This window comes from Gossypium hirsutum, chromosome D07 (genome assembly GCF_007990345.1).
Source record: "Gossypium hirsutum isolate 1008001.06 chromosome D07, Gossypium_hirsutum_v2.1, whole genome shotgun sequence".
Lineage (NCBI taxonomy): Eukaryota > Viridiplantae > Streptophyta > Magnoliopsida > Malvales > Malvaceae > Gossypium > Gossypium hirsutum.
This window is the reverse complement of record NC_053443.1, coordinates 6,623,617-6,650,245: the sequence shown is the minus strand read 5'-3', so window position 1 is coordinate 6,650,245 and position 26,629 is coordinate 6,623,617. Positions and strand designations below refer to the sequence as shown.

At 30.3% G+C, this 26,629-nt stretch overlaps 2 protein-coding genes and 1 long non-coding RNA gene across 34 annotated transcripts; 2 read left to right on the top strand and 1 right to left on the bottom strand.

The window, feature by feature from the left end:
* Positions 1 to 10,528: 10,528 nt before the first annotated feature.
* LOC107921859 (uncharacterized) lies at positions 10,529 to 17,731 on the top strand. Its single transcript, XR_005916021.1, has 5 exons — positions 10,529 to 11,402; positions 14,926 to 15,273; positions 15,379 to 16,803; positions 16,884 to 17,114; positions 17,210 to 17,731. It is a non-coding gene; the product is annotated as an uncharacterized lncRNA (long non-coding RNA).
* Positions 11,208 to 14,407, bottom strand: LOC107909722 (copper methylamine oxidase). 31 transcript variants are annotated; one of them, XR_005915998.1, is made up of 12 exons: positions 14,244 to 14,402; positions 13,912 to 14,156; positions 13,570 to 13,785; positions 13,001 to 13,063; positions 12,833 to 12,889; positions 12,644 to 12,727; positions 12,413 to 12,538; positions 12,248 to 12,309; positions 12,098 to 12,177; positions 11,943 to 12,014; positions 11,735 to 11,794; positions 11,208 to 11,651 (listed from the first exon to the last, which is right to left on the bottom strand). XR_005915998.1 is itself a non-coding variant. In XM_041097285.1 (8 exons), exons 2-5 carry the CDS (start codon positions 14,048 to 14,050, stop codon positions 12,833 to 12,835), a joined length of 489 nt encoding a protein of 162 aa, XP_040953219.1. In that variant the 5' UTR covers positions 14,051 to 14,156; positions 14,244 to 14,397; the 3' UTR covers positions 11,208 to 11,651; positions 12,248 to 12,309; positions 12,644 to 12,727. The 31 variants fall into 31 exon arrangements, 1 of the variants encoding a protein (XP_040953219.1); XR_005916003.1 differs by lacking the exons at positions 11,735 to 11,794; positions 11,943 to 12,014 and adding an exon at positions 13,199 to 13,389 and having other exon boundaries at positions 12,417 to 12,538; positions 14,248 to 14,406; XR_005916011.1 differs by lacking the exon at positions 11,943 to 12,014 and having other exon boundaries at positions 13,898 to 14,156; positions 14,244 to 14,399.
* A 1,161-nt stretch (positions 17,732 to 18,892) lies between the features above and the next one.
* LOC121219336 (protein STICHEL-like 2) lies at positions 18,893 to 24,788 on the top strand. Of its 2 annotated transcripts, none has more exons than XM_041097283.1 (8): positions 18,893 to 19,346; positions 20,012 to 21,680; positions 21,772 to 21,991; positions 22,244 to 22,429; positions 22,521 to 22,739; positions 23,209 to 23,899; positions 24,000 to 24,057; positions 24,508 to 24,788. In XM_041097283.1, the coding sequence occupies exons 2-8, from the start codon at positions 20,112 to 20,114 to the stop codon at positions 24,586 to 24,588; spliced, it is 3,024 nt and encodes a 1,007-aa protein (XP_040953217.1). In that variant the 5' UTR covers positions 18,893 to 19,346; positions 20,012 to 20,111; the 3' UTR covers positions 24,589 to 24,788. The 2 variants fall into 2 exon arrangements, with proteins under 2 accessions (XP_040953217.1, XP_040953218.1); XM_041097284.1 differs by lacking the exon at positions 18,893 to 19,346 and adding an exon at positions 19,412 to 19,615.
* The last annotated feature ends 1,841 nt before the right edge of the window (positions 24,789 to 26,629 follow it).

The window sequence follows — 26,629 nt, the reverse complement described above, 5'->3', positions numbered from 1 at the left end:
CGATTGATGCAGGTGGTGCAAACGGAGAAGGCCATACATCAACGATTTTAACAATTCGGTGACTTAAATGAAAACTTTGAACAAATCAATCACCATTTTGTAACTTTTTGAAGTTAAGTGACTAAAATATAAACTTACTAATAATTTAATGACCTTAAGTGCAATTTATCCTATTTAAAATATGGTCTGAACTAAAATAGTGGTCAGCTAATGATTAAGATGTTGGGTGTCCCCTTGAATGATGATAATGCTGGACACTATTCCACAAGGTTGGGGTTTATTTAGGGAAATATGCCAATGGCTAAATCAACGGCGATCCAATTTACTTTGTTGCATTTGTGGGCGACATTTTTTAGATTTTAATCATTGGATGAACCCTAATGTAATTTATCTTATTTTATAAATAAAATTAATAATTTGCACAAATCTAGCTGTGAATGTAAAAAAGAAAAAAGTTAATCCAACTTTTTAGCCATAATGTTAAATTTAATTTTTAAGAATTACATCTCTTATCATTTTTATTTTTTGAGTTAAATTTGACCATTAACATTTCAAAAAAGAGTCAAAATATTTTTTTAAACGGAAATGTTAACTAAAATATTAAGTTTTTAGCGATGTTGGCATGGCAACCATTGTGGCAGTCTATATATACTTCATGCTCACGTATTACTATTTATCTTATATGACTTGCCAACAAATAATTTTAAAATTATAAAAAAATCAAAATTCAAAAGAATTATAAAAGAGTTCATAAAGTTCAAAAAAAAAAAATAGAATGGACTATATGTGGATTGTCATTCAAAAACCAAATGCAACTGCATCTTGTCAATGGTTAAAGACATGTCCACTATTCTTGTATCGGTGTTAATTGCCAAAATGCAAAAACAGTTCCAATACCAAGTTTCATACCAAAAGGCATGAGTGACTAAATAAATTGTCATGGATCAGTTGTACAAAGATCAGGATGCGTTGTACAACGAACTCCAATGGACCGTTCACTTTTCCTAAATTGATAAATAAAAGAGCCTTATACTATTTCTATAAATATTTTTTTATATATTATTTGAATAAAAAAAACCCAAAAAAAAACCCCTAGTTTGAAGTATTTATGGCAAGCTTCCATTTATTTTCAGATATTTTTACTTTTATTTTGTAAAATTATTCAACATTAATAACAAATTGGAATCATAAATAATTTAGTGAAGAGTAATAAATAATTTAACTACTAATTCCGGATATGTCATGTTAAGAGATGTGTAATTATCGTAAAAATAAGATAACTATGAAAGTATATTAAATTATTTTTATATAATATATTATTAAATTAATCAATATATGTATAGTCATAAGTTATACTTTATAATCTTAAATTATTTGCCAAACTTTTAGTGATTTTCCAACATTTATAATTATATATACAAAATATTTTTAATACAATTATTTAAAATACATATAGGGAACAAAAATGTTTAGATGAAGACAATATAATATATATAAGATTGTTTTTTAAGTTGTAACTTCATAAGTCTAAAAACGAGTTTCGATCAATCATTTATAAATATGAACGAATCTGAATAAAATTTGATATTCATATTTTAGGTTAGGTCAGACTTGGTCAAACATAGACCGTGTTAGTATCATACAACAACCTATGCAAATATATATGATATTGGTTAAATACATTTCAAATATAAAAACTAAAAATCTAAAAAAATTAATATTTAAAATAATTTATTTATTTTATAATACTAAAAAAAATTCACACTCAAAATGTGGGTTGAAAATAAAAATTCACACTAATTTTCTGTAATACACGAATTAATTATATCTATTCATTAAATTATACTTCCTTATAAAGCTTTTTTAGAAAAAAATGGTAAGAATATAAATTATGTTTTTATATATTTTATTCGTAACTTTGAAAAATATCATTTTTTAACAAAAAAAACCTCGATTTTTAATTTTTTTTCATTTTTAAAATCATAATATTAGTTATATTTTTAGAAATTAGTTAAATTTGATATAAATATATTTCTTTAATTTTTAATGTTATAAAATTTATAAAAATTATAAAATGACCTAAATATGAAATGTTAATATGCGAATCACAAAAACAGAAATTAAACCCCACGAAAAATTTGCATGCTCAACTTTTCTCTGGGATCATTGTAGTTTTTTTTTTAATCATTTAATTAAATGTAAAACTTGATTTTAAATTAAGTTTGTGCAGATTATTTAGGGTGGGTTTTGATAGGTGGTGCGTTTACATATGAGTAGTGTATAAACAATAGTGGCGGTAAGATTAAATACGGTAGCGTAAGACAAAAAGTAAGTTAAACGTACCCCACTGCCCATCTAAACTTATCTTTAGTCCAATTACAACTTAACTTACATCTAAAATGAAAATGTAAATTTTTAATGAAATCAAAACGCGAAAAAACCCAAGTAAATATAATCAAATTTTCTTATTTGGAAAGATTTGTTTCCCTTAGCATACTACATCGAAAAGATTTCCATTCATTCATTCCACATGAAAGACAATATATTATCTCATATATTACTTCAAATTCAATTTTTTAGATGTAATAGTTGTGTTTAAAATCTTCTTAAATATCTAAAAAAAATTAATATTTAATGTGAGATCTTATTATAACGGGTTTAGTGAGATCCTTTTTAAATCAATACTTGTGGTTAAAAGATAGAAATAAGGAGACTGTAGTCGTTTGATTAAACCATGTAAAAAATAAAAAACTGTATAATTATTAAATACGTTGTCTTTCTTTAGAAATTAATTTCTCTTATTTAATGTTTAAAATTGATTAAATTTATTAAAAATAAAATCACATTTCTAAATTAAAATATTACGTAACATAATCAAACGGCGATATTTTTTTTCTCGATTTAAAAGTATGCAATATTTACCTAAAAATCATATCAAAATCATATCAATGTTGAGACAGGTCATTGAAAGTCCAAAATTGGGCTAAACAACAACTTTGAAATTGTCCCTTCACACTTTAGGCCTAAACTTAAACAACTGTCCAAAGCCCATCATGTCACAAAATAAAATATCAAATAAAATCACGTGAATGGGTGGCAGTTGACAAATATCTTTCTATCAGTGCCAGAGGTGAATAATTAATTAAATAAATAAAAGCTTAAATTAATTTTAGTCCTCACATTTAAATTTATTAAGTTGTTTATTTTCAAATTTTAATGCATTTAATATATTATCATGTCAGTTTTTTTTATTTTTACATAATATTTATTAAAAATTTTAATTAATAAATTAACAATTATTATTTTCGCTCAAGACTAATATTTTTAATGTTCGAAAAGTATAAAAACTTAAAATTATTCAATTAGGGATTATAGATTAAAACTATAACTAATAATTGAATTTAACCAAACAATTTTAATTGTTAGTATTTGACTCATGATTAAAATTTTAAAATTTGAAAAGTACAATGATCAAAATTGATTGATTCGAAAATTATAGAAACTAAAATTAATCAAATCAAAGTACAGAGACTAAATTCATAATTTTTGTAAAGTATAGAGATTAACATCATAATTTTTTAGTGCAGTGACAAAACACTTTACATTTTCAATGGAATATACAAGTTTAAACATTAAATATGATATTATTAAAAAAGATAGTTATGAACCCGAATACCAATAATAAAACGGGTTTTTTTGAGTCATTGACCTATTTAAAAGCTACAATTTAGTCACTAACTTATTTAAAAGTTTTATTTGAGTCAATGGTTGTTAAGTTTTTTTTTAAAGAAAGTTTCGCATGATTCGACGATTAATATAGTGGATCAGTACCAATCGGTAAGTAGAAAAACATACTTTAATACAAGTCGATCTAACAATCAGTGTCTGAAATCAGAGAAATTTTTTTTTTAAATTTTGATTTGTAGATTCGTGATGTCTAAAATTATTTTATGAAAAAACAAAATCGAACTATAAAAAAGAAGAAGAAAGAGAACTTTTAATTAATATAAACAATACGAATAAAAAAAATAATATAACATTAATTTTAACAATTCAATGACTTAGAATTTTTTTTAAGTAATTTAATAAATAAAACTAAATTTTATTTATGATTTAATGATGAAATTTATAAAGAAAACGAATAAAATAGTTTAAAATAGTTATATATACATAACCCTGGCTTATTGATATTTGGCTTTGGAATTGAAGCCATGGTGGGGTGGGGGTGTCAGAACCCTAAGGACCCAACGGGCAGGTCAGGGCAGGGCAGTCAGGGGGTAGCGCCGCTAACCTACTCCGCCTCTCACACGCTATTCAATAAATACAGTTGGGAGCAGCGGCGCAGCGCTACCTTCCCACTCATCTCACCATTTATTTCTTCTATTATAAATGAACATCTTCGTTCTTTCATAATTTCTCATTTATTTCACACTGATATGAATATCCGTCAACAATCTGAAAATCGGTTGTCATTTTCACTTCAGTTTTATTATTTGTACTTTAATTTTGGTTTGAGTAATGCTAGTTATATTTAATTGAGAAATTTATAAAAATAATCACTTAATTTTTAATGTGTTTTATTTTAATTATTAAAGTTTAAAAGATTTTATGTAATCATGAACGTTATTAAAATTTAATATTTTAATTTAAACCTTAACAAAATGTCATACTAATAATTTATTATAAAATAAAAGGAAAAAGGTTTTTTTAATTATTTATAAAATTACTATTTTAATAAATAAATTTTATGTCATTTTTTATAAAATTTTATGTATTTTTATCAAAAACAAACTCTTTTTTTTTTAAGTTTTTTACATTTTACATTTTTGAATCTTTAATAAATAAGACTAAATTGATAAAATGTGTAAAGTTGAGAGTTAAATTTATTGAATTTTTTAGAATTAAAACAAAATTGATAGAATCTGTGAACATTGGAGAGTTAAACTTATTATTATCCCAATAAAAAATAGGTCATTGATCAATAAATAATCAAAAATATTAAAATTGGATAACGTTAATAATTAAAATATAAAATTTTAAATTTGAGTGACCAATCTAGTAATTACATAACTGTTTTTATAGTTTAGCCATTGATGTTGGATTCAACTAAACAAGATTGAGGTCCTAACTATTTTATTTTATTTGGTTAAGTTTGTAATGTGCTTGACTCAGGTTGGTAAATCAAAAATTGTTATTTATTTAATATTTCATAATTCCAAATTTTAAAATATTTATATATTTTTATATCTAAATTCTAATTTATAAATAGTGGTATACTTTTACAAAGCAATTTTAAGTTGGAATTTGATTTTATTGATAGCTCGAGCTTAACTCGAAATTGTCGAATCAAGTTCGAGCCTTTTCAAGTTTAATTCAAGTAATTTATGAGTACAAATGTCTCAATTACACCACTAGGAACAAGGGAAAACTTGACTTTGCGATCTCACTAAAAGAGAAGTGTGCATCACCTGAACATCCCTTTACACCAAGTGAGCCCACGCGAATATTAAAAAATATATGGAGAAGAGTTATTGACAACACCTATCAATCCATCACATCTCTACTTGACAAACACCTTGTTTAGCACCTTCAAATCAACTTCAATAGTACTATCAACTGACATCCGCCACCTTACCACCGCACTTATGGAATAAAGAGCTCAATTGTTAGGTCTCACTTCCTACCAACCTCCCTTTATAAATACTTCTTCTTGACACTAGGGTAAAGGGAGAGGCAAAGCTCACATGGTTTATATTCTACTCAAACCCAACCCTAACTTCCTCACACCACCATTCGTAGCAACTATTTAAATCACTTATAGTGTGAACCCATTCTAGTCTCTCTTCGCAACAATTAAGGGAATCCAACAAACAGTTATGTCTTTACCCACTAAAGGCTACAATCATTGTAGACTAACAATGATTGTCTCGGTTTAAAAGATATCATAGCGAGAGTTGTAAGAAAAGTACAATTAGAAAGGTGCGACATAAGCTTACTTGCCATATTTGAAGTTTACAAATTTTTAAACAAAATCTTTAAGCTATAATCAATGTTGATATTGTGAAATTATCCAAGCCTATCAATGAAGACCGATCTATTTGAGAAAACATATCTTAAGGATTGAATCAAATCATACATATCAAATCTTGTGGATAAGAGATGTTAGATCAAGACAAACTTTGAAGCCTTGTCTCCAACGGTCTAATTTACTTTGGTCTTTATTATTATATTATATTAATTTTTTTTTAGTTTATTAGAAAAATTGATTAGATTGAAATTGATATTTAGTTTATCAACAAGTCTCAAAACTTTTGTATATTAAGAGATTTGTACAAGTTTTGTAATTGAACATTGATAGCACTTATCTGTGTATAATGGAACATATTTTGTGAGTATATTTGAGAGAGTAAACAAATTACGTTTAGTGTCTAAGTTATTAGGGGGAAATTAGAGACGAGTGATCTAGGTCTCCAGACACAAGAGCGAGGTTGCTATATTGGGATGTGATAAAACTTGAATCACTTGTATTGGGATTAAAGATAATGAATTTACTCACTAAGCTTTACAGATACACTGCGTAAATAATTTTTTGTCCATTATTTTTGTTGTAGTTTATACAGTGTTATCTGAAATGTCCATTTCAATTGTCACTTTCAGTCAAGCATTCTATTTTTTCCTTAGTAATTAGCAACTATTCGTTTCAACACAAATAGCATATGATTTAGTTATCATGTGTTATATTCCACAAAAGACAACATTCACCTAATTTTACTATAAATTAAGTTGGCCCTTAAATTATCATATTGAAAAGTTTGGCTTTTAAATCAACAATCATTAAAAAAAAACCCATAATTTGAGCATTCACATCCTAAGATTATAATTTAATACAATCATAAATTATACTTTTATACTCCTAAAAGATTCACAATTCAATTTTAGTCTTTCTAAAATAAAATTGGGTAAATTATAATAGAGGTCACCCAACTATGATTATTTTTTTGTCACCCAATTATAAAAAATTATAAAATAATCATCCAACTATTCAATTTTATCCTTTTTTTATCATCAATTAATTAAAATAAAAATGCCAATATCGAAAAATCCAAAATAATTAAGTGGCAAAGTTAAAATAAAATAAAATAGTTAAATAATGTCATATAATTTTTTATAATTGAATAACTAAAAAAAATCATAATCTAATAACTACTAATATAATTGACCTATAGATTTTTGACTAGTCCTAAATTCAAGCGATAACATTTTCCCTTACGTTGAATCCTTCTCCCTAAAATACAATGTAAGTTTTGTTTGTATTGGAAAATTATTATTAATTTGTTTTTCTTTAAGCCTTTAAATTTTTAATCAATTTTCTTCTTCTTCGGTTGTCACCCCAATGAAGATTCAACCAACACCTCGAAGATATCAAACCAAAACCCTAAATCCATGAAATTTGATTCTAATCTATTTGGTTACCAATTAGGCTGATCCCAGCTAGCCGAATTGGATTATTATTATACCTGAAGTCACTAAATTATTAATAGTTTTACGTTTTAATCCCTTAAAAAAGTTACAAATTTGTCATTGAATTATTCAAAAAATTTTATTTAAGTCATCGAATTGTTAAAGTTGTTATTATTATATGGCATTCTTTATTTGCACAGCCTGCACCAATCGAAAGTTATTCTTTCATTTATTTTCTACAATTCAGTATTTTTCATAAAGCATTTTTGAACGTCACGAATCTGTAAATTAAAATCTAAATAGCTTTCTTTTCTGATCTCTAACACTGACTGTTAGATCGAGTTGGAATAAGATATACATTTTTAGTCATCGATAGATACTAATCCATTGTAACAATAATTGAATCATTACTCCTACTTGAATTTTTTTTCAGTCATTTAAATAAAAATTTAAGAATAGTTTAGTATCTTAAATTATAACTATTAAATAGTCTATTTTGTAACTTTTTAAAGTGATTAAAAACGTAAATTTATTAATAATTTTGTGACATAGTTTTCTTAATTTATTTAATTTTTAATAAGTTTCTTCTCGAGTTATGACTTCTATCACCACCCCCACAGAGAACATTCAACGAACACCTGGAAGACATGAATAAAAAAGAACCCAAAAGAAATGCAAAGCTGAACCAACATCTTCAAACTGTTTGTTCTCATTTGTTCCCTGGTTTCTTGATGGGTTGTTTTCTGTAAATAATAAGTCATCTTTACTTTATAGGAGAGTAATACGAGACATCATCCCCTCCTGTCATTAGCTAACATTTTTCTGAAACATTTTTAAATGAGCCCCCCCCCCCCATTGCAGTGACAACGTCGACGTAAAAATCAGGACCACTGAGCCATCCATTGATCGGCCACTCGGGCAGATAATGACGCTGTGCTGCGTCAAAATTGGCATGGATACAGTGAGTAGTACTGCACGGGAAAAACTCAGATATGTCACCAAATGAAAAGGCTCAATATTGGAGACTAATTTGTTGGGTTTCTTTCATGTTAATATATTAATTCCTACTCGAGTTTAAATTTAATTTTTAATTTGATACTTAGATCAAATAATATAAAGTCACTTAATAATTATTTGATATATATACTATAATAAAATACATGGGTATTTAATTGAAACAAAAAAATTAAGGTATAAGGATAATAAAAAACCTCGAATCCGATAATAAAATTATATTTGAGGTAAGCCCATCTCTAATATTTACAAAAATATCTTAATTTATATATAAAGTTATTGCTTTTAAAATAAAAATATATTAAGATTTGAGTCTAAACTTCAAAAATAATATTTACTTCAAAATAAAAATAAAAATAAAAACAGTTAAATTAAATTCTGGTCAGGTTGGAGTTGAGTCTCCTATTAAATTTCAGGTTTAAAACGGATTTTTTTCTTAAGAGTCAGGTTAGGGCGGGCAAAAATTCGCCCTGTCTCTCCGTTGGCATCCTAACTCAGGTACCAAATTAAATATTGAAACCAAACTCGAGTACTTAATTGAAATAAAAAAAAATTTAATATAAAATTAAAAAAAATCGAGTATTGAATTGAATATTAAAACCGAATTCACATGCTAGAGGCAAACTCATGTACCAAACAATATATTAACTCGTTTCTTTTTATTTATGACTCATCTATTTACTATACTCAATTTTAAGATTTAGTCATTGAGTATAATTTAGTTGTTTATTTTTATGCTTTTATGACGAAACTTTTGTTTTTTACTTGTCCAAGCATTATAAATCGGGGGAGGCATGTCTTTACTAAAACTCGAACTTTGAACTTTAAAGTGTCGATATAGAACTTCAACTTCAACTATTTGTTTTTTTGAGTCGTTGGCATGATTCCATATAATTAACATCATTAACTATTTAGATTTATCATCAAGTGTGTTGTTAGTAAAAAATAATTTTTTTCACGCCCATAGTTATAATGGTGACAAATATCTCACTTATTTAATTTTTAGGTTTTTAAATATACTTTTAAGTACACTCGTCATGAATGCTTGCATAATTTTTATTGTTCACTTGCGGAGTACTAAATAATTAACCTAATCTCTTTTTTTTCAAAATATTGATGTGAATTTTTTTTAGAAATATTTTTTCCAACAACAAAAGAAAGAGGAAAATTCATGTGAACATTTTAATTAAAAAATTAATAAGATTAACTATTTAAATTAATTAACGATATTATAAAAATAGGGAGACCAAATTATTAACTTTGAACGAATTAATGATATTATAAAAATAGAAATATCGATTTATATAAATTTGAAGTATAAAGATTAAATTTTAAATTTGAACATAATAGAAGGACCAAGACCGAAATTTAACCTTTCTTCTTAACAGCTTCGAAAAGTCGGTAAATATAATAAGTGGACCCTGGATTGTACATTGGTTCTTCAGTGTTCACTTTTTTAGTTATGTTTCACAGCACTGAGCACCCATACCTTTGGTTCTTTTCAAGACCGGCAAACCCCATGCCTTCTTCTAATGATTTTGCCTCTTATTACTTCACCATCAATTTTATTTTTACTTTTTCATTAAATTAACCACAAAAAAAGATAACATTAGTCTTGATGGTCAATAAATATTTTTTATTCCACAGTAATTCTGAATTTTTTATAATTTTTTTTAATTTATCCCAAAATTTAAATTTTATTATTATGTTGTGACATGATATTTTGAGATTATGTCATGTTATTGCCTGGTTATCTTATATAAAATTTTAATAAAAAATTAATTTTTTAAATTAAGTGATGATGTGGCACATTCTTAAAGCGTAATGTCATTATAACTTAACGAAATTCAAATTTGAGAAAAACCTATCAAATTTTGACACTAATCTAAAAAAAATACAGTTTAAATATCAAAATGAAAAAAATTTCCAAATTCAATGATTAAATAATGTTTTATCCCATAATAAAAGTCTTCAAAAGAATATTATAATACACACCTCTATCAAGCTCAAATAAAGGCTTGCAAATTTAAAACACGAATCCAGCTTCAAAAAGTTTTGTGAGCATTAATCCATTTTGAAATGTTCAAATTTCATCAAATTAAATATCGATACAAATGATTGAGATAAATCTTTGTAAAGTCAACTCTTGTCATATTGGATTGTATATCTCATAATATAAGATAAGAAGATTACATAAGAATCCTTGAAGCGTAACATTGCTTAATTCAATTTATTATTCAATAATAAACACGAGATTGACCGTACAAAATCTATTAAAAGATACAATAAAAAAATTGAAATATTTTAGTTAAACTTGCAAACAAATAAAATAAGTTATAAAATCTGCACATTGCTGAGTGCAATAGTTAGTGCTTGCCTCGACAACAAGCAAACATATTCTTTTGCGTTTGATGAGATTTAAACTCAACATTTAACATATTTTCAATATATACATCACATTAATATATATTTAATTACATAATATATAAATATAAAAAAATATTTATAAAATTTAAAAAGTAATGTTAAATCGGCTAAGGGCTCCTTTGGATTGAGACAGTGAGGCAGTGAGGCACGTTTGAAAGGAAAAGATGGTGCCAAACTCACTGCATTTGTGTTTGGTTGAGGGTGTCAGTGCAGTGAGGTTGCTTTTCAACCACACTGATCAGCTGATTTTCAGCTGGAGCAAATAGCAGCAGTTAGAGGCTTACTGAGCAGTTGACATTATAACAGACAAAAATAGCCTTACTTTTATTTATTATTTTACCATTTTATCCTTAAAAATTAAGTTAATTTCATTCCCAAAACGCAAAAAACCCTACTCTTCAATTGACAGTAACAAAACTCCATCGTAACAGCAGAGCAGACTCTCAAAGAAGCTATATTTTTCTACCCATCCTATCAATCTTGTTCTCAACTTTGATCTGGTAAGTGAAAACCCTTCTTTTTCTACTCTATATATGTGTTTGAATTGTATGAAAGTAGTTTCTGTTTTTCCTTTAAACACAAATCCATATGTTCTTTCTCCATTACTTTTTTACCTCTACTTGCCGTTGAAGAGATTGAACATAATTGATGATTTCATTCAGCATACCAGCTTTGTCTGTGATTTTGTTACATCCTGGTACTAAATCTTGCAGATACTTCATTCTTTCACTGATTTTCTCCCTTCTAACCTATATAAATCAACATAATTAAAACATTATTATCTAATGAAAGAAACCTGATAAAATAAAATAAAACAAATCAGTAATAATACCATCCATATTCATGTCTCCAGCAATGCTGTATTCATGTCTCAAACCCTCAAAAACTAAAACTATCAAAACAAAACAAAGCACAACTAAACAAACGAAACAACAAAAGCTTGTAGTAATATGAACAAGTTTAGCAGGTTTGCTATATGACTTCATGCCTAACACAAGTTACACATAACTATAAATATCACAGAACACAATTAGACCCACCTTAAGCAGCAAAAGCTTAAACTAACTACACGCTTTAGTTTCCTATTGTAGAAGAAGAAACTGAATGACCATCTGAAAATATAACTCCACAACAGTTACTGAACAATTATGGCCCACTGACTACTCACTAAAGTATTAATATAATACACACTTACATTGATCATTTTTCCAGAAAGGGATCTGCATCAGAGTAAGGATTATAACTATAAATTTCGCACTCCGAGAGTTTCACAACCTGCATAACCGGGTATTTAAAATTACCAGCTGCTGAGACTTGCATTTAGTCATTTCGAACTTACACTCACCTAATCTAGAGCCTTATAAATTATTTTGAGGAGTGAACTGCCCCCAATGCCTCGATCCATTCCTGTCAATGATGTAAAGCAGGAAACTTAAATGCCAGGCACAGTGACTTATTTAAGGATAAAACATACCACAATTGAATGAAAACTAGTTATCGCTCTTCTCACATACTACAAACCACCATCAACAGCATCAACATCTTCCCCCAAATCCATCTCTTTCACCCCAAATGACATGAACACAACACACCATTGGCCCAAAGCTTCATGAGTCTGATTAACTCCCAAAAAAAACTGATGAACATGCAAATTTTAGACTAAAATCATTAAGTTATATTCATAACCAGAAAACTTGCACTAAACAATAATATAAGAAGACTTGATTATTGAATCACTTACAAATGTAGATGTCATGCCAGCACAAGCTCCAGCAGCAAGTCTTTCGAGAACAGGTAGCTCGCCATCTTTTCCCGTGAAAAGTTTCTAGAATTCAATAGGAACTAGAAATCAAACGACTAACTTCATCAAGGGACACGCAATAAGCATCAATACAATTCTAAGATTACATTATGCATATTCTTTTATTACCTAATAAGTTTCATAAGCAAAGAGCTGGACTGCACTGTAAGGTACAACTCTTATCACCTGAACCATTTAGTACTAAATCAATGTTAACAACAGCTCAGTAAACCATCACAATTACATTATCAAAATCCAATCCCAAAATAAAGAGTGGAAGTAAAAACTACAAAGAACCTGAGGAAGATTGCCCTTCCAGTACCCTTTAATTCCATCATCCTTCCCAATCGATACAAGCGCCTGCAATTTACTCTCAAATAGTCACCAACATTTAAATACAATGCAATAAAACTACCTTAATCAGCGGAATTTCAACAAACATATAATTACCAATTCCAGTAAAGATAGAACATGCAGAAATATAACCAAAGATACCTGAGAAATAGAAAAATGAACCCAAAAAAATTTGCTGCAAACTCAGTAGCGTGAAGGTAGAACATAGAACCATTGGACTTGATACAATTTCAATATAACAATCCACCAATCTATCAACATATGAGGAATTTAATATAACCAATGCCTCATACTTTTTTTAGCAAAGCTAGGAAAGATCCGTGCCTACATATCTTTTTATAAAAAAAACTCCATTAATTAATCCACAAAAATTTACATAAAAAATGAATATGATTAAATCTAACAAATTACATATGATGCAAATAAGGGGTCATTTCAACTTACATTAATGAAATGGAATATCTAAACGAAACTCAACATGAAAAACCAAAAACATAAAAGAAGAGAAAAACCTTCTTAAGAGAATGTGCATTTTTACCCAGCCCATCTTCTCCTGCATCAAATGCATTCTTCCTATAATGTGGCTCATTTGGATCTCCGTAAGGAACTACCATTTGAACGAAACTTAATCTATGGGTTATAGGCCTCCGACCACGACTACCATCAACATAAGCAACAGAATATATTACGAGACCCTCCCTAGGAGTGAAACCAATTCGGAAATTCCACTGAAACCAGAATTGCAAATAAAATATATTAGTACATCTTGAATTGATAAAAAGTTATAAATATATTTTCACTACCAAGCACATTTTGCCATTCAACAAAATTCCCACTGACACGAAAATTGGGACCTTCTGGTTGAATGATTTGTAGTGGTTTCACATCACTTCGATCAACACCTCCTCGTGTTTCACCAGCAGTGTAATTTCTTAAAGGATCAGCTAGTGGAAGAGGAACAAGTTTACGGTCTTCAAATTCAATCACCACCATATTTTGTATGTCAACAAGAACATGTATTCCCTCAACTGGATGAGCATAACCACCATATTTTGTATGTCAACAAGGACATGTATTCCCTCAACTGGATGAGCATAACCTATATTAAAATCACATTGAATTTCAAATAATCAGAAAAAAAGTATCAGAAAAAAAAAGAATTAAACAAAGAAAGAAGCGAACTGACCTACATAATCTCCAAGGAAGCCATAATCGGTTAGTTTCAATCTTTGAAGCCTAATGGATTTATTTTGCCTACGCCAATATTACAAAGAACGAAAGAGCTTTTCTTTCTTTTTTTCTCCCCTCGGTGACTCCGCCGAGTCAAATTCCTGTGAATTACACGTTTATCTGTTTTATTATTATTCTTTTTCGGCATAATAACCTTTTTAGTCCTCCAACTTTAGAAGAAAATTTATTTGAGTATTTTAATTTATAGTTTTTGTCAAATCATTCTAAAATAGATTAAAAAAATTAGCATTTGTTAATTTTATTTGACAGAAACATGAAGAAATTGTATTGTTGATAGATTTTTAAGCAATAAATGTGAACCAATGGTTCTTGCAGATTTTTTCTTTAATTTTATTAGTTTGGCCTAGAGACTTAAGTCTGATATCCATATAAATATGTCTTGTGTCCAAGAGAATCAGAAATGGAGTAAATATGAGACTTGAAAATTATATTTTAGTTGCATTCATTTTCACTTTTTCCATTAAGTTGAAGCTTCAATTAAGGTGCCAGTTTTTTTTGGGTGTGGCTAGATAAAGATTAGCATTGGGAGACGTCTAAAATAACTTATAGGCTATATATGTTCTCTATGCTTCTTGGTGAATGCTAGCACATTGACTGAATTATATCAATGACAATAGATGGTAAAGACACGAAATTTTGTGGACGGAGATAGTAGCTTAGCAACAAAAGTTGTTTGGGATGATGAGCTGACGTTGATATTTTGAGAACTTTGCGTGAATGAAGTCAATGCTGGTAATAGACCGACAAATCATCTAAACTCAAAAGGATGGGAAAATGTCATTGCTCTTTTTCAAGCAAAAACACAAAAAAATTATGGAAAACCTCAATTGAAAAATAAGTGGGATACATTAAAAAATGAATGGAGGTTATGGAGGGAGTTGCTTAAAGAATCTACAGGTATTGGATGGTGTCCATCTAAAAAGACGGTCGATGCTACGGAAGAATGGTGGGCTGCAAAAATACAGGTTAGTGTTAACTTTATCATTATTTTAATGCATAAAGTTTATTGAAATTAATAATTTACAATTATAAAATCTTAGTATAACATTTAAATTTAACATGTTATGTAGGAAAATCCTGATTTTAAAGGATTTAAGAAGAAATGAATTGAACCACGATTGAATGAGTTAATGTGGCAAATGTTTGGTGGCATTGTAGCCACTGGAGAGAATGTATGGGCACCTTCGTCTGGTGTTCTTCCAAGTGGGGTTCCTATGGGAGATGATGCACCTAATGAGGAATTTGGTGATTCAGATGAACATAGCAACGAGAATGAAGGTATTCCTCCTGATGAGGTACCATCAAACCTTTTTCATGAAATCCCTGATCGAAGAAAGCAAACACTTGGGGTTGCACACGGTAAAGGAAAAAAATCAAGTTCAAGTAGAAAATCATCAAGAAATACATTAACTACCCAGATTGAGAAATTGTGTGAGAGCATGTCTAGTCCAAGGAAGTCAGTGAATGAAATTTATTTTCCACACTCTCAATATACTATTTCAAATGCAATGGATGCTTTGCGTGCTTTGGGTGATGAAATTCCAAAAAAAGATGACCTGTACTATTTTGCCACCAAAATGTTCTAAATATCGATGAAACGAGAAGTTTTTTTGAACTTAGATCTAGATGATAGGGTTTGGTGGCTTCGACGCGAGTATGCTGAACAAAATCCAATTGCATCATTTTCGTCCTTGGTAGCAACATCCTCATTTCCCTTCCAACCATACCATCAACCACCTCCACCATAAGCTCCTTAGAATTATTATTGTAATATAACTATACTACTTTTTTATATGTAAAACTAACGTATGATACTTTTTATGTTTGGTATTTTTATGCTATGCTTTTAATCAAGTTTCTGTATTGTATAGAATGTCACGAAATATTAATTTACTTTCATTTGATTACTTTTTCAGGTTATGGATGAATTTAACAATATGTATAATAGTTTTTATATGAATTATGATACCTTTGAATTAAGTGAAGAAGCTCAACGAAGAATAGCCACAATTGTTACCCAAGTTGAGCACAACAATTATCATAATGAGGAAGAATATGTGTTAAGCAGTGTATTGGTACACCATGAAACTTATTTCACTATGCAACCGCGTATGGATTCAAATTATACTGGTCAAATATGGGTGGACGAAGTATTAAATGGGCACGATGATCGTTGCATGATTAGTTTTAGGATGCCAACAAATATATTTCACAGATTATTGCATGATTTGCAAACAAATTATGGCTTAAAGAATGGGAAAGTATCGGCGATGGAGAAGTTAGCATTATCATTGTACATTCTTGGAAATAGAGAATCAAATTCAAATGCAACAGAGCGATTTCAACGATCTGGGGAAACTGTTAGTCGAATTTTTACTGATATGTTGCATATATTTGCTCGAATGGGAATAGACACGATTAAACCCATTGAAGGTCAATTCGAGGAAGTACCGAACCGTATTCGACATGATACAATATATTGGTCTCACTTTAAGGTAAAATTTACACAATCTTTATATTTTTAAAACATAAATTATTTCTAACTTTTATCTCATTACTTGTATTTATTTTAAAGGATTGTATTGGGGCCATAGATGGAACACACATAAAAGCATGCATTTCGCCTTCTTCTCAATACCTTATATCGGACGGAAATGTGAACCAACTCAAAATATTATGGCAGCTTGTGACTTCAACATGTGCTTTATTTTTGCATTTCCTGGTTGGGAAGGAACAACACATGATATTAGAATTTTTTTGCAAGCACTTAGAAAGCAAGAGTTGAAGTTTCCACACCCTCCACCAGGTCGAACTTTAATTTTTTAATTACTTTTTACATAAAAAATATTAAAATTTTTAATTTATTTTTAAACTTGATATTATGTTTTACTTTTTTTGCAGGAAAATATTATCTTGTGGATTCCGGATATCCACAAATGGCAGGTTTTCTAGGTCCATATAGGGGGGAACGATATCATTTATCTGATTTTCGTCGAGGTAATCATCAAGTATTTGGAAAAAAAGAAATCTTTAATCATGCCCATTCTTCGTTACGCTCTGTGATTGAACGAACATTTGGAGTGTGGAAAAAAAATGGCCAATATTAAGAGATATTCCAAGTTATTCATTCGACAAGTAAGTTTTAATAGTTATTGCAACAATGGTTTTGCATAATTACATTCGAAGACATGCTTGGTCAAATGATGAGGATTTTCGAGAATTTGAGAATATACCGGACATGCCAGTCTTTTCAAGCCAGTTTGACAGAGGTGAATCGAGTTCTTCTAACAGAGAAAGTGACCTTGAAATCACAATGTTAAGGGAAACCATTGCAACTAGTTTAATGAATCAATATTTGTAAACACATTTTGTATCATAACCTAATTTCTAGTAATAATGAAACTTGTTATGTCTTATGTTACTATATTTTTTTATATTAAAAATCATCCGTTTAAATACTTCAAAATTTGATCCAAGTATAATGTTATTATTTGTGAAAATAATATTTATCATTGTTATAAAAAATATTTAATTATAACTATAAAAAATAAAAATAATTATCATTTTATGTAATAAATAATTTAAATTAATTATATAATTCATTAAAATATTGGAAGATACATTTTAATATTTTATTAAATGAATTTGCATATTTTAATAATTTTAAAAAAGTAAAATAATTTAAGTAACTTCTATTATATATCAATTCTAATCTGATGTCCTTAATAGTCATTTTTCATTCTTACCTCACCGCTACAGCTGCGTTTGAATCCAAACACACACTCCATCATTGTTTCTAATCTCACCGCTACAATACCCAATCTCACAGCTACAGTAACTAATCTCACCGCCACCGCTGTTTTTAACCTTACCGGAAGTAAACACACCGCCCATCCAAACTAACCCTAAGATTTTGAAAGTTAAATTTCAAGCCCAACTGCTTTTTTTAAACTCACTTTTTCATTATTTTGAGCATAATATATATATTTTAATATTGTTGTAACTAAATTAGATTAGTTGGTTGGACCATTTGGATTGAAAACGGTTAGGTATCGATAAAAAAAAAGGACATTGAATTGATTGATTGAATTTAGCAAAAAATTGGTTGAATCGAATGATTGAATTGAATTTTTAATAATTTTATAAAATTTTGATGATTTATTTAATCAATCTAGATTGATTGGTTGAACTGATGAACTGATTGCCTGATCGATTCAATCATTGTTCGTTTTTAAATATTTTATTTTTTTCAATATGGTATGAATCGAATTGGATTGAGAATTAAATCGATTAAATTAGAAACCGAGCGATATATTGGTTAGAACAAAAGAATTAAACTAATCTTTAAACAAAACACTCAAAACCAATTGAATTGAAGAAATCCGAATGATTTTATAAAATAAATAGAATTAAATTTGACCGACTAGACCGTGAGTCAAAATTTGAGACACCTTTTGACCAGATGGAACTCATGCAAAAGAACCCAATCCAAACCAAACCATGGTTTTACAAAACACTGTTTCTCCTTATTCAAGAGCCCCACAAAAACTAACTGAAAACCCCACAAACTGGCCAACACCACGAGACTACACCCTTTTTCCCTCCCTTACCTTCTGCAACGCTCTGCACCCAACACATTACTAAAGAATTTTCTGGCAAAAAAAATAAAAAAAATTTTCCCTACAAATAAACACTCCCATTAATATATATCTATTATTTTCTTTCTATTTATTAACACCCCCCGTACTCATTAATTACATTTACGAGTTTGCCATTTATCTTTCTGTCTTCTTCTCCTAGTTCATCTTCTACATCAAAACCTATATACAATCCAAAAGCTTAAAATATTGATGTTTTTTAGCTTTGGGTTTTTCTATTTTTAGAAAATAATGACAATGTATCCCACTTTTTACGCCAAACTTTTTTCAAATCTTTTTGTGAACTTCAATGACTTTGAGAGTTGTTTTTGAGGGTTTGAAGAGTGAAGACCTCTATCTCTAATTTTTTTTTCCCATTTCCATAATATTCTATCTTACAGGTCTGACATTGTTTTATTTTTTCAATTGCATTCTTTTGTTTTTATTTGCATTTCTTTATTTCTTGGGCTATTACATTTTTATTATTATTTGTTTTTAGACCCCTTTTTTTTCAGTTACTATGAAATTTGAATTCTAGAGATTCTTGAACTTTGTATATGGAGTTTTTCTTTTATTTAATACAAAGTTACATTGCTTCAGCCTTTTACTCTTTGTTTGTTTTCTAGGCTATGGTTCTCCCTTTTTTTCTTTTGCTTTTTCTATTTTGAAGGTAAGTAAAACACTGAAACTAAGTCAGTTGCTTCCCCAATGTCTAAGGTTTTAATTTTTAATAAATGTATATGAAAAATGTACTGCATTTTTTAGGTTTTGGGTGTTCATTTATCATGCATTTTGATACATTGAGTGTATGTTTCTCATGAAAATGACTCGTCTTGTGGACTTTCCCCCCCTCTTCTGTAATGTGCTTTAAAGAGATAATCTTAGAGGGTTTTTAATGCTTTGATTTGGATTTTTAACCTGGAATTTTTCAGAAAATGAAACATATGGGCATTCTATACTGGTTTTGATGTAATTTTTTGTTCATTTTCTAGTTTGCTTGTAGATTGTTTAATGGTTAATACAATGTCTTTTATGATTGTTTTGTTTGTTTTTATTGTTGTTTCAGGTTATGAATTCATATCATGTTTCTAAATCCCGTTATATGAGCTTATGTTGAAGCAAAGAGCACTATTTTGATACTTAAAAATACTGTTATTTTGAAAAGAATGGATGGTAGAAGACATTCTGTTGATATACCAATCTCAAGAACCCTAATAGCACTTAGGAGAGTGAGGTCATTAAGGGATCCATCCACTAATTCCATGAGTAAATTCTCTTCTTTGTTTGATAATGTCAAGTGGGATACGAATTCGAACAATGGGATCTCTTTGCAGTTCGTGAATGGTTGCACGGAAGCTGGTTCCGAGCAAAATGAATTTGACGAACGAAGAGAAGAGCAAGGTTATGATCTCGGGTTGCATCCTGTTCCTGAAAACTCTAACTCTAAGTTGATTGAATGTGAGAATGTGGAACAGTTAAGGAACATTGCTTCACTTGTTAGGACCGAAAAGGCCAGTGAATCGGATAATCGTAATGGTGATTTTACAGATTATGGATTAAACAAGGAAGAGGTCCAAAGCAACAGTCCCTTGGGTGAAAGATACAATGGTAATTTTAAGGATGATGGTATGAGCTTGATATGTATGGCACCTAGTTGTAATTATATGGAGGATTTAGCTTCATGCAATGAACCTGATCACCGTGATTCGAAACTGAAATGTCAATCTAGGAATCAAGTGCAATCATTTGGGGTTAATGGTGATGTTGCTAGCCCTTCCCTTGATGTTATTTCTAATTGCAGTACCTCATTGTATGTAGATGAAAATGTTGATGCCGGGGACCGAAATCACCGTGGATGTGGAATAAGTTACTGTTGGCTAAAAACCCCGAGGTTGAGAGAATCCAATCCTTCATCCGATTTTGAAGACTTCCCTTTGTTGTCTTCGGATACAGGTGAGACAACTCTTTGCGGGCAGAGCTTTTGGAAATGCATTAACGGTGAAATTAACCCTTATTCCGACACTCCTAGGAGCTTAGGCCAAAAATTCAGGCCAAAATCTTTCGATGAATTGGTAGGACAAGGTGTGGTTGTGAGGTCTCTTTTGAGTGCCATTTCTAAAGGAAGGGTAGCCTCTTTATACCTTTTCCATGGTCCTCGTGGAACTGGGAAGACTTGTGCCTCTAGGATCTTTGCTGCTGCTTTGAATTGTCTTTCACTCGAGGAGGATAAACCATGTGGTCGGTGTCGAGAATGCATTACCTTCTTTTCTGGAAGGAGCAGAGATGTTAAGGAGGTTGACTCATTGAGAATCAATCGATCGGATAGGTTGCGGTCCCTTGTTAAGAATGCAGTTTCACCTCCGGTTTCTTCACGGTTTAAGATTTTCATCGTTGATGAGTGCCAGTTACTGCATAGTGAGACATGGGCGACGGTTTTAAACAGCTTAGAGAAACTTTCTCATCACATTGTTTTTGTTGTGAGTACTCCTGAACTCGATATGCTGCCAAGAAGTGCAGTTTCTCGGTCGCAAAAATATCACTTCCCGAAGATAAAAGATTCTGATATTTCAAACCGGTTGGAGAAACTCTGTGTCGAAGAAGGTCTTGACTATGATCAGGCTGCTTTAGGCTTCATTGCTGTTAAATCCAATGGCTCATTAAGGGATGCAGAGATGATGCTCGAGCAGTTGAGTTTGCTCGGTAAAAAGATCACAATGTCCTTAACCTATGAGCTTGTAAGTGCTGTAAACTTTTCTTTTTCTAATCTCTTCCGGTGCTTACCTTTGCATCTAAGTTATTGAATGTCTTTTTCGTTCACTGGGGCAGATTGGAACCGTTTCAGATGATGAGTTGCTTGATTTGCTCGATCTGGCTTTATCTTGTGACACTTCAAATACGGTAATACGAGCACGGGAGCTAATGAGGTCGAAAATTGATCCTATGCAACTTATATCACAGCTAGCAAATCTCATTATGGACATTCTTGCCGGGAAATGTGAGGATGGTAGCTCGGAAGCCAGAAGAAAGTTCTTCGGAAAGCATACTTGTAAGTTCTGTATATCCATGCAACGCCCTTATTTTTCCATATATAGTATGTTGTTGATTTGATAATGATGCTGAATAGGTTGAAAATAGGGGATTATAACCCATATTACCAATATATAACAACCTTATATTTGGTAGATACCACCGAACCAAACTGAATAATTCAAAGGTCGTAAATGAATTCACAAGCATTCGCACAATGAAAGTATCGAGTGTTTCATTGTTTTGAGCATTGCAAATTGTTGTATCACAGCTGAATCGAGCTTGCAGAAGTTGAGTCATGCACTGAGAACACTTTCGGAAACAGAAAAGCATTTGAGAGTGTCAAAGAATCAAACAACTTGGCTCACCGTAGCTCTTTTGCAACTAAGCTCTATGGAATCCAATTTCCCGGAGACAAACGATTCAAAATTATGTTTGGCGAATGCTCAACACAAAGGTAAGCGTTGTTACAATCGGTTGTAAATTATACCTGAAATTTTAAATTTAGTTCAATGTATTGAGGAGGTTTGTTCTTTGTTCGGAAGCAGATGGTGACTCTAACAGCACATCATCGACTGGTGAGAGGTCGAATCATCCTTTCACTTGTATGTGTAATGGCATTAGCTCCTCTAAATTGGCGAAACGGGATGATTCTGAGAGAAGTCTTGAATCTATATGGAACAGAGCAACCGAATTATGCCAATCTGGTTCACTTAAGAAATTTCTGAGGAAACAAGGGAAATTGTCTTCTCTTTGTTTTAATCAAGGTACATGATTCTGATTTTTTTTTTCTTCAACCTGTACCTAGGATATATGCTCATTGCTCGCATACGAATTCAGCAAATAGTGAAGCTGATCTTAAGAATAAACGTGTGCATGGATTGATGATGTAATGGATTCGTTTTGATGCATGGATACGTTGATGTTGAAACTAATGACTTGTCTGTTGGTGCTGGAGTTTCTCCGGTAATGGTCCATTTCGTAAACACTCTTGAGCATCCCTTGTCATAATTGAACATATTCTAGATCACTCTACTTGGCATAAACTATTTTGGCTTGCGGCTACAAGAATTTTCGGGAAACTTTACATGATCTTTCTTCGATATTGCTTTGTTTTCCGTAATGCATTGAGAATTTCTCGTCTTTATCGTCTCTAGGAGCTTTCGAGCTTTTGTACAGTGAATTATAGCTTTTTCCCATTCCATTTTTTATGGTTTAATATTTCTCCGAATTCAGGTCTGGCTATAGCTGAACTAGAATTCCGCAGTCCTAATCACGTGTCGAGGGCTGAAAAATCATGGAAACATATTGCAAGTTCACTTCAATTGACTATCGGCTCAAATGTGGAGATTCGGATTAATCTTTCAGTTACTGATCCATCATTGAAGTTTGCCAAAGCAAGGAAACCGTCGTTTAGTTTGTTTAGTTGTTCGCGCAGGCTGCATCTGAGGTCAAGTTCATCTACGAAAAGTGGAAGTGATTCTGAAGTTTCACAATACGCCTCGGAAAAACCAATGATAAGTGACAGACATAGACCTGTTTTAACTTATTACTCTGATCACGGATATGAAATACCTCATAGTTGTTCTCATAGATCTGAAGTGGTTCGAGCTCTCAGAAATAGTGAAGGGAACATACTAAGCACAGGTGCAACCCCATCTTGTGGTTCATTACGAGACGATATGTCTCGGACTCCTGCATATTTAGTTGATTCATCAAAAGGGGAAGGAAGGGACTGCAAATGCCAGATTTGTTCCGTTGAAGAGCCCGATTATCAGCCGAATTGTTTCCCTAGATCATTGAGGCCTCAAAAGAAGGCGCATTTGTCCAACACTACTAAAATGGAAGAAAACAAACTCACATTATCTATTCCCGGGGTTTGTTCCAATGATCCTTGTTCCTTTTACAGCTCTGATAACGAGGATAGGTAAGAAGTCTTGTCTTTTCCTTTTTGAGACATGCATGATGGTATGTATATGAACATGTATACGACTCTTTTATCCTCAATGATTACTCATTTTGGGCAGGTTGAAGGAGAACTCCGAGGTGCTTTGTTGGAGAACCCCTACTTTTCCATTAAAGAAGGTAACAGTTAATGACATTAATGTTATCGAATTGTCTCGAGAATTGGATGGAAATAGGACCGTGTTTGAGTACACTTAGCTACCGGTAAAAGTATCATGGAGACCCTTGTATTAGAAGTTAGATTGCATTTTGCCCTTGTACATTATATTAAAAAGTAAACTGGTTATTTTGTTAAAAATTTATTCATTTTTACTATGAAAAATAGGTTTTTCTATATTAGCAAGAGGTACATGTGTAACTGTTTAATTATTCCTTCAGCCACACTAATTTTTAACATTAAAAATGAATAAAATTTTTAACAAAAAGGATCAATTTGTTTTTTGATCTAACGCACTACAAAATGCAATCTGACTTCTAGTATAGGTGCTTTCATGGTACTTTTACCCTTAGTTATTTGTAGTTATTTCTGATTATACGGCATCGACATTTTTAACTTGATGAATACTGCAGGCATGGCAGCTGACATATAACCAACGTAGTCGGAGGCCACACATAGTGGATTGGGTTCTTCCTTGCTCGATCGCCAAGTAGGTCGGTGCGGGCATGGTTGCGAGGTCTAAAGGATCAGTACAAGGTTCAAAGTAGTGATTAATGGCACATTTTTGTAAGTATATATAAATCTTATATGAAACTAGATATTGATATTAACTGTTACAGATGAAGCATAGACATGACAGTCCTATGTACATTCCGAAACGTTAATGTTTGTTGGTTGTTCAACCCTTTCGTAAGGATTTTTTTGGTTCAATAATCATTAACCGATTGGATTTTTTGGTTTAACCTTATTTTCTTTATATTAAATTTTTAAAAAATATAAATTAATAATATAAAAATTAAAGGAAAAACATTTTTAAAAATTAAAAAAAGGAAAAAAAGATCGTTTTTACAAAATTAATGGTAAGTGTAGGTTTGAATCTTGTTGTTCATTTTAATTTAGAGATACTAAAACCTTGAATATTGGAATGGGCTATGGATTGCTAGTGGCTTTTGGAAGCTAAGACAGTATTAATGGGGAATTCAGTGGCTTTTGGAATTGTAAATTCTTATTGCCATTATTGAGAGCGATTCTCTTGGGCTAATTAGGTTTCTTAATGGTTGGTTCATCTAATTAGTGAGATAAAATAAATTTTTTAAAATACAAATTAAGTCATTTATCCAAGGTTTTAATTGGCTTCAAGTACGATATATCTGAGGTGCATATTTGTAGACAGAAGTAACAAAAGAGCTGGGCATACATCAACCAAATAGACTACTTGCGGAAGCAAGACTAAATTGACGGAGAAACTTCCACAATTTATATAACAATAAAAACACACACACAAAATTTAAAATAACACGTCCAAATCTACTCATCAAACTATTTATTATATTATTCCTAAATAACCTAAATGTAGAAATACATCAAGCAGTTGACCATTCGAGCATCATCCTCCAACCCAATTCTTAACAGGTCTTATATGTCTTTTGCAGTCAAATCAACTGATGAAACTATTTATTATTGTTCCTTAATAATCTAAAAATAGGAAATTAACTCCTAACGTTTTACATGTGTTTTGCACTCCACAATTTGAATCAATGTCAAACAAATATATAATAAAAATTTTCAAGTCAAGACAGGGAATAATTCATCTATCTGTATTTTTAGGTTGTTTATATACAAATATTTCTAATTGATAAAATGATAATTTTGGTGTACCTTTTTTTCCATTCTTCACATACAAGAATGGATTTTTAACGGAACATTTTTTTTCATAAAAATAAATTTAAATTAATTATCTTTTTTATGATTTTATAGTTAGAAAAATATTGTATAAAATATATTAAAAAGTAGTTTTGGTCATTTAATTAAAAAAATTACAATTTTGTCATTGAACCATTCAAAAGTTTTTTTAAATCACTGTGTTGTTAAAATTAATGCCTTTTTCTATTTGCATTGCCTGTATCAGTCGAGAGCCCTTTTTTTTTTCTTCTACAATTCAATTTTTTTCATGAAATAACTTTGGAGGTCATGAATCTACGAATCAAAATTCAATCAAATTTTTTCACCAATATCCAACCTTGATCGTCAAATCGACTTGGATCTAAGGTATATTTTTCTATTTGTCAATGGTTACTGATTCACCATACCGATCGTCGAATCATTGCTTGGAGCTCCCTGATGAAACCTTTTTCTAAAAAAAAATTTGAACAACCCAGTGACTTAAATAAAAACTTTTGAATAGTTCAATAACTTAAATGAAAACTTTAAAATAATTAAATGACCAAATTATAACTTTTTTTTAATTAAGTGACCAAAATGAAAAATTATCCATAATTTAGTGACTAATGATGTAGTTATTTTTAAGTAAACTATACGATTAGTTAATCAAACTATTAGATGGTCACTCAACTACAACAACTTTTAATTTGTCACTAACTTATCATTCTTTTAGTCACTCCTATTAAATTGTTAACAGAAAAGGGAAGTGGCACTTTTTACTTGGTATAATAATATATTTAGTCCTCAATATTTAAACATTTTATCAAATTGATCCTAATTCTAAATAATTCAACAAAATTAGCTCTCCACGAT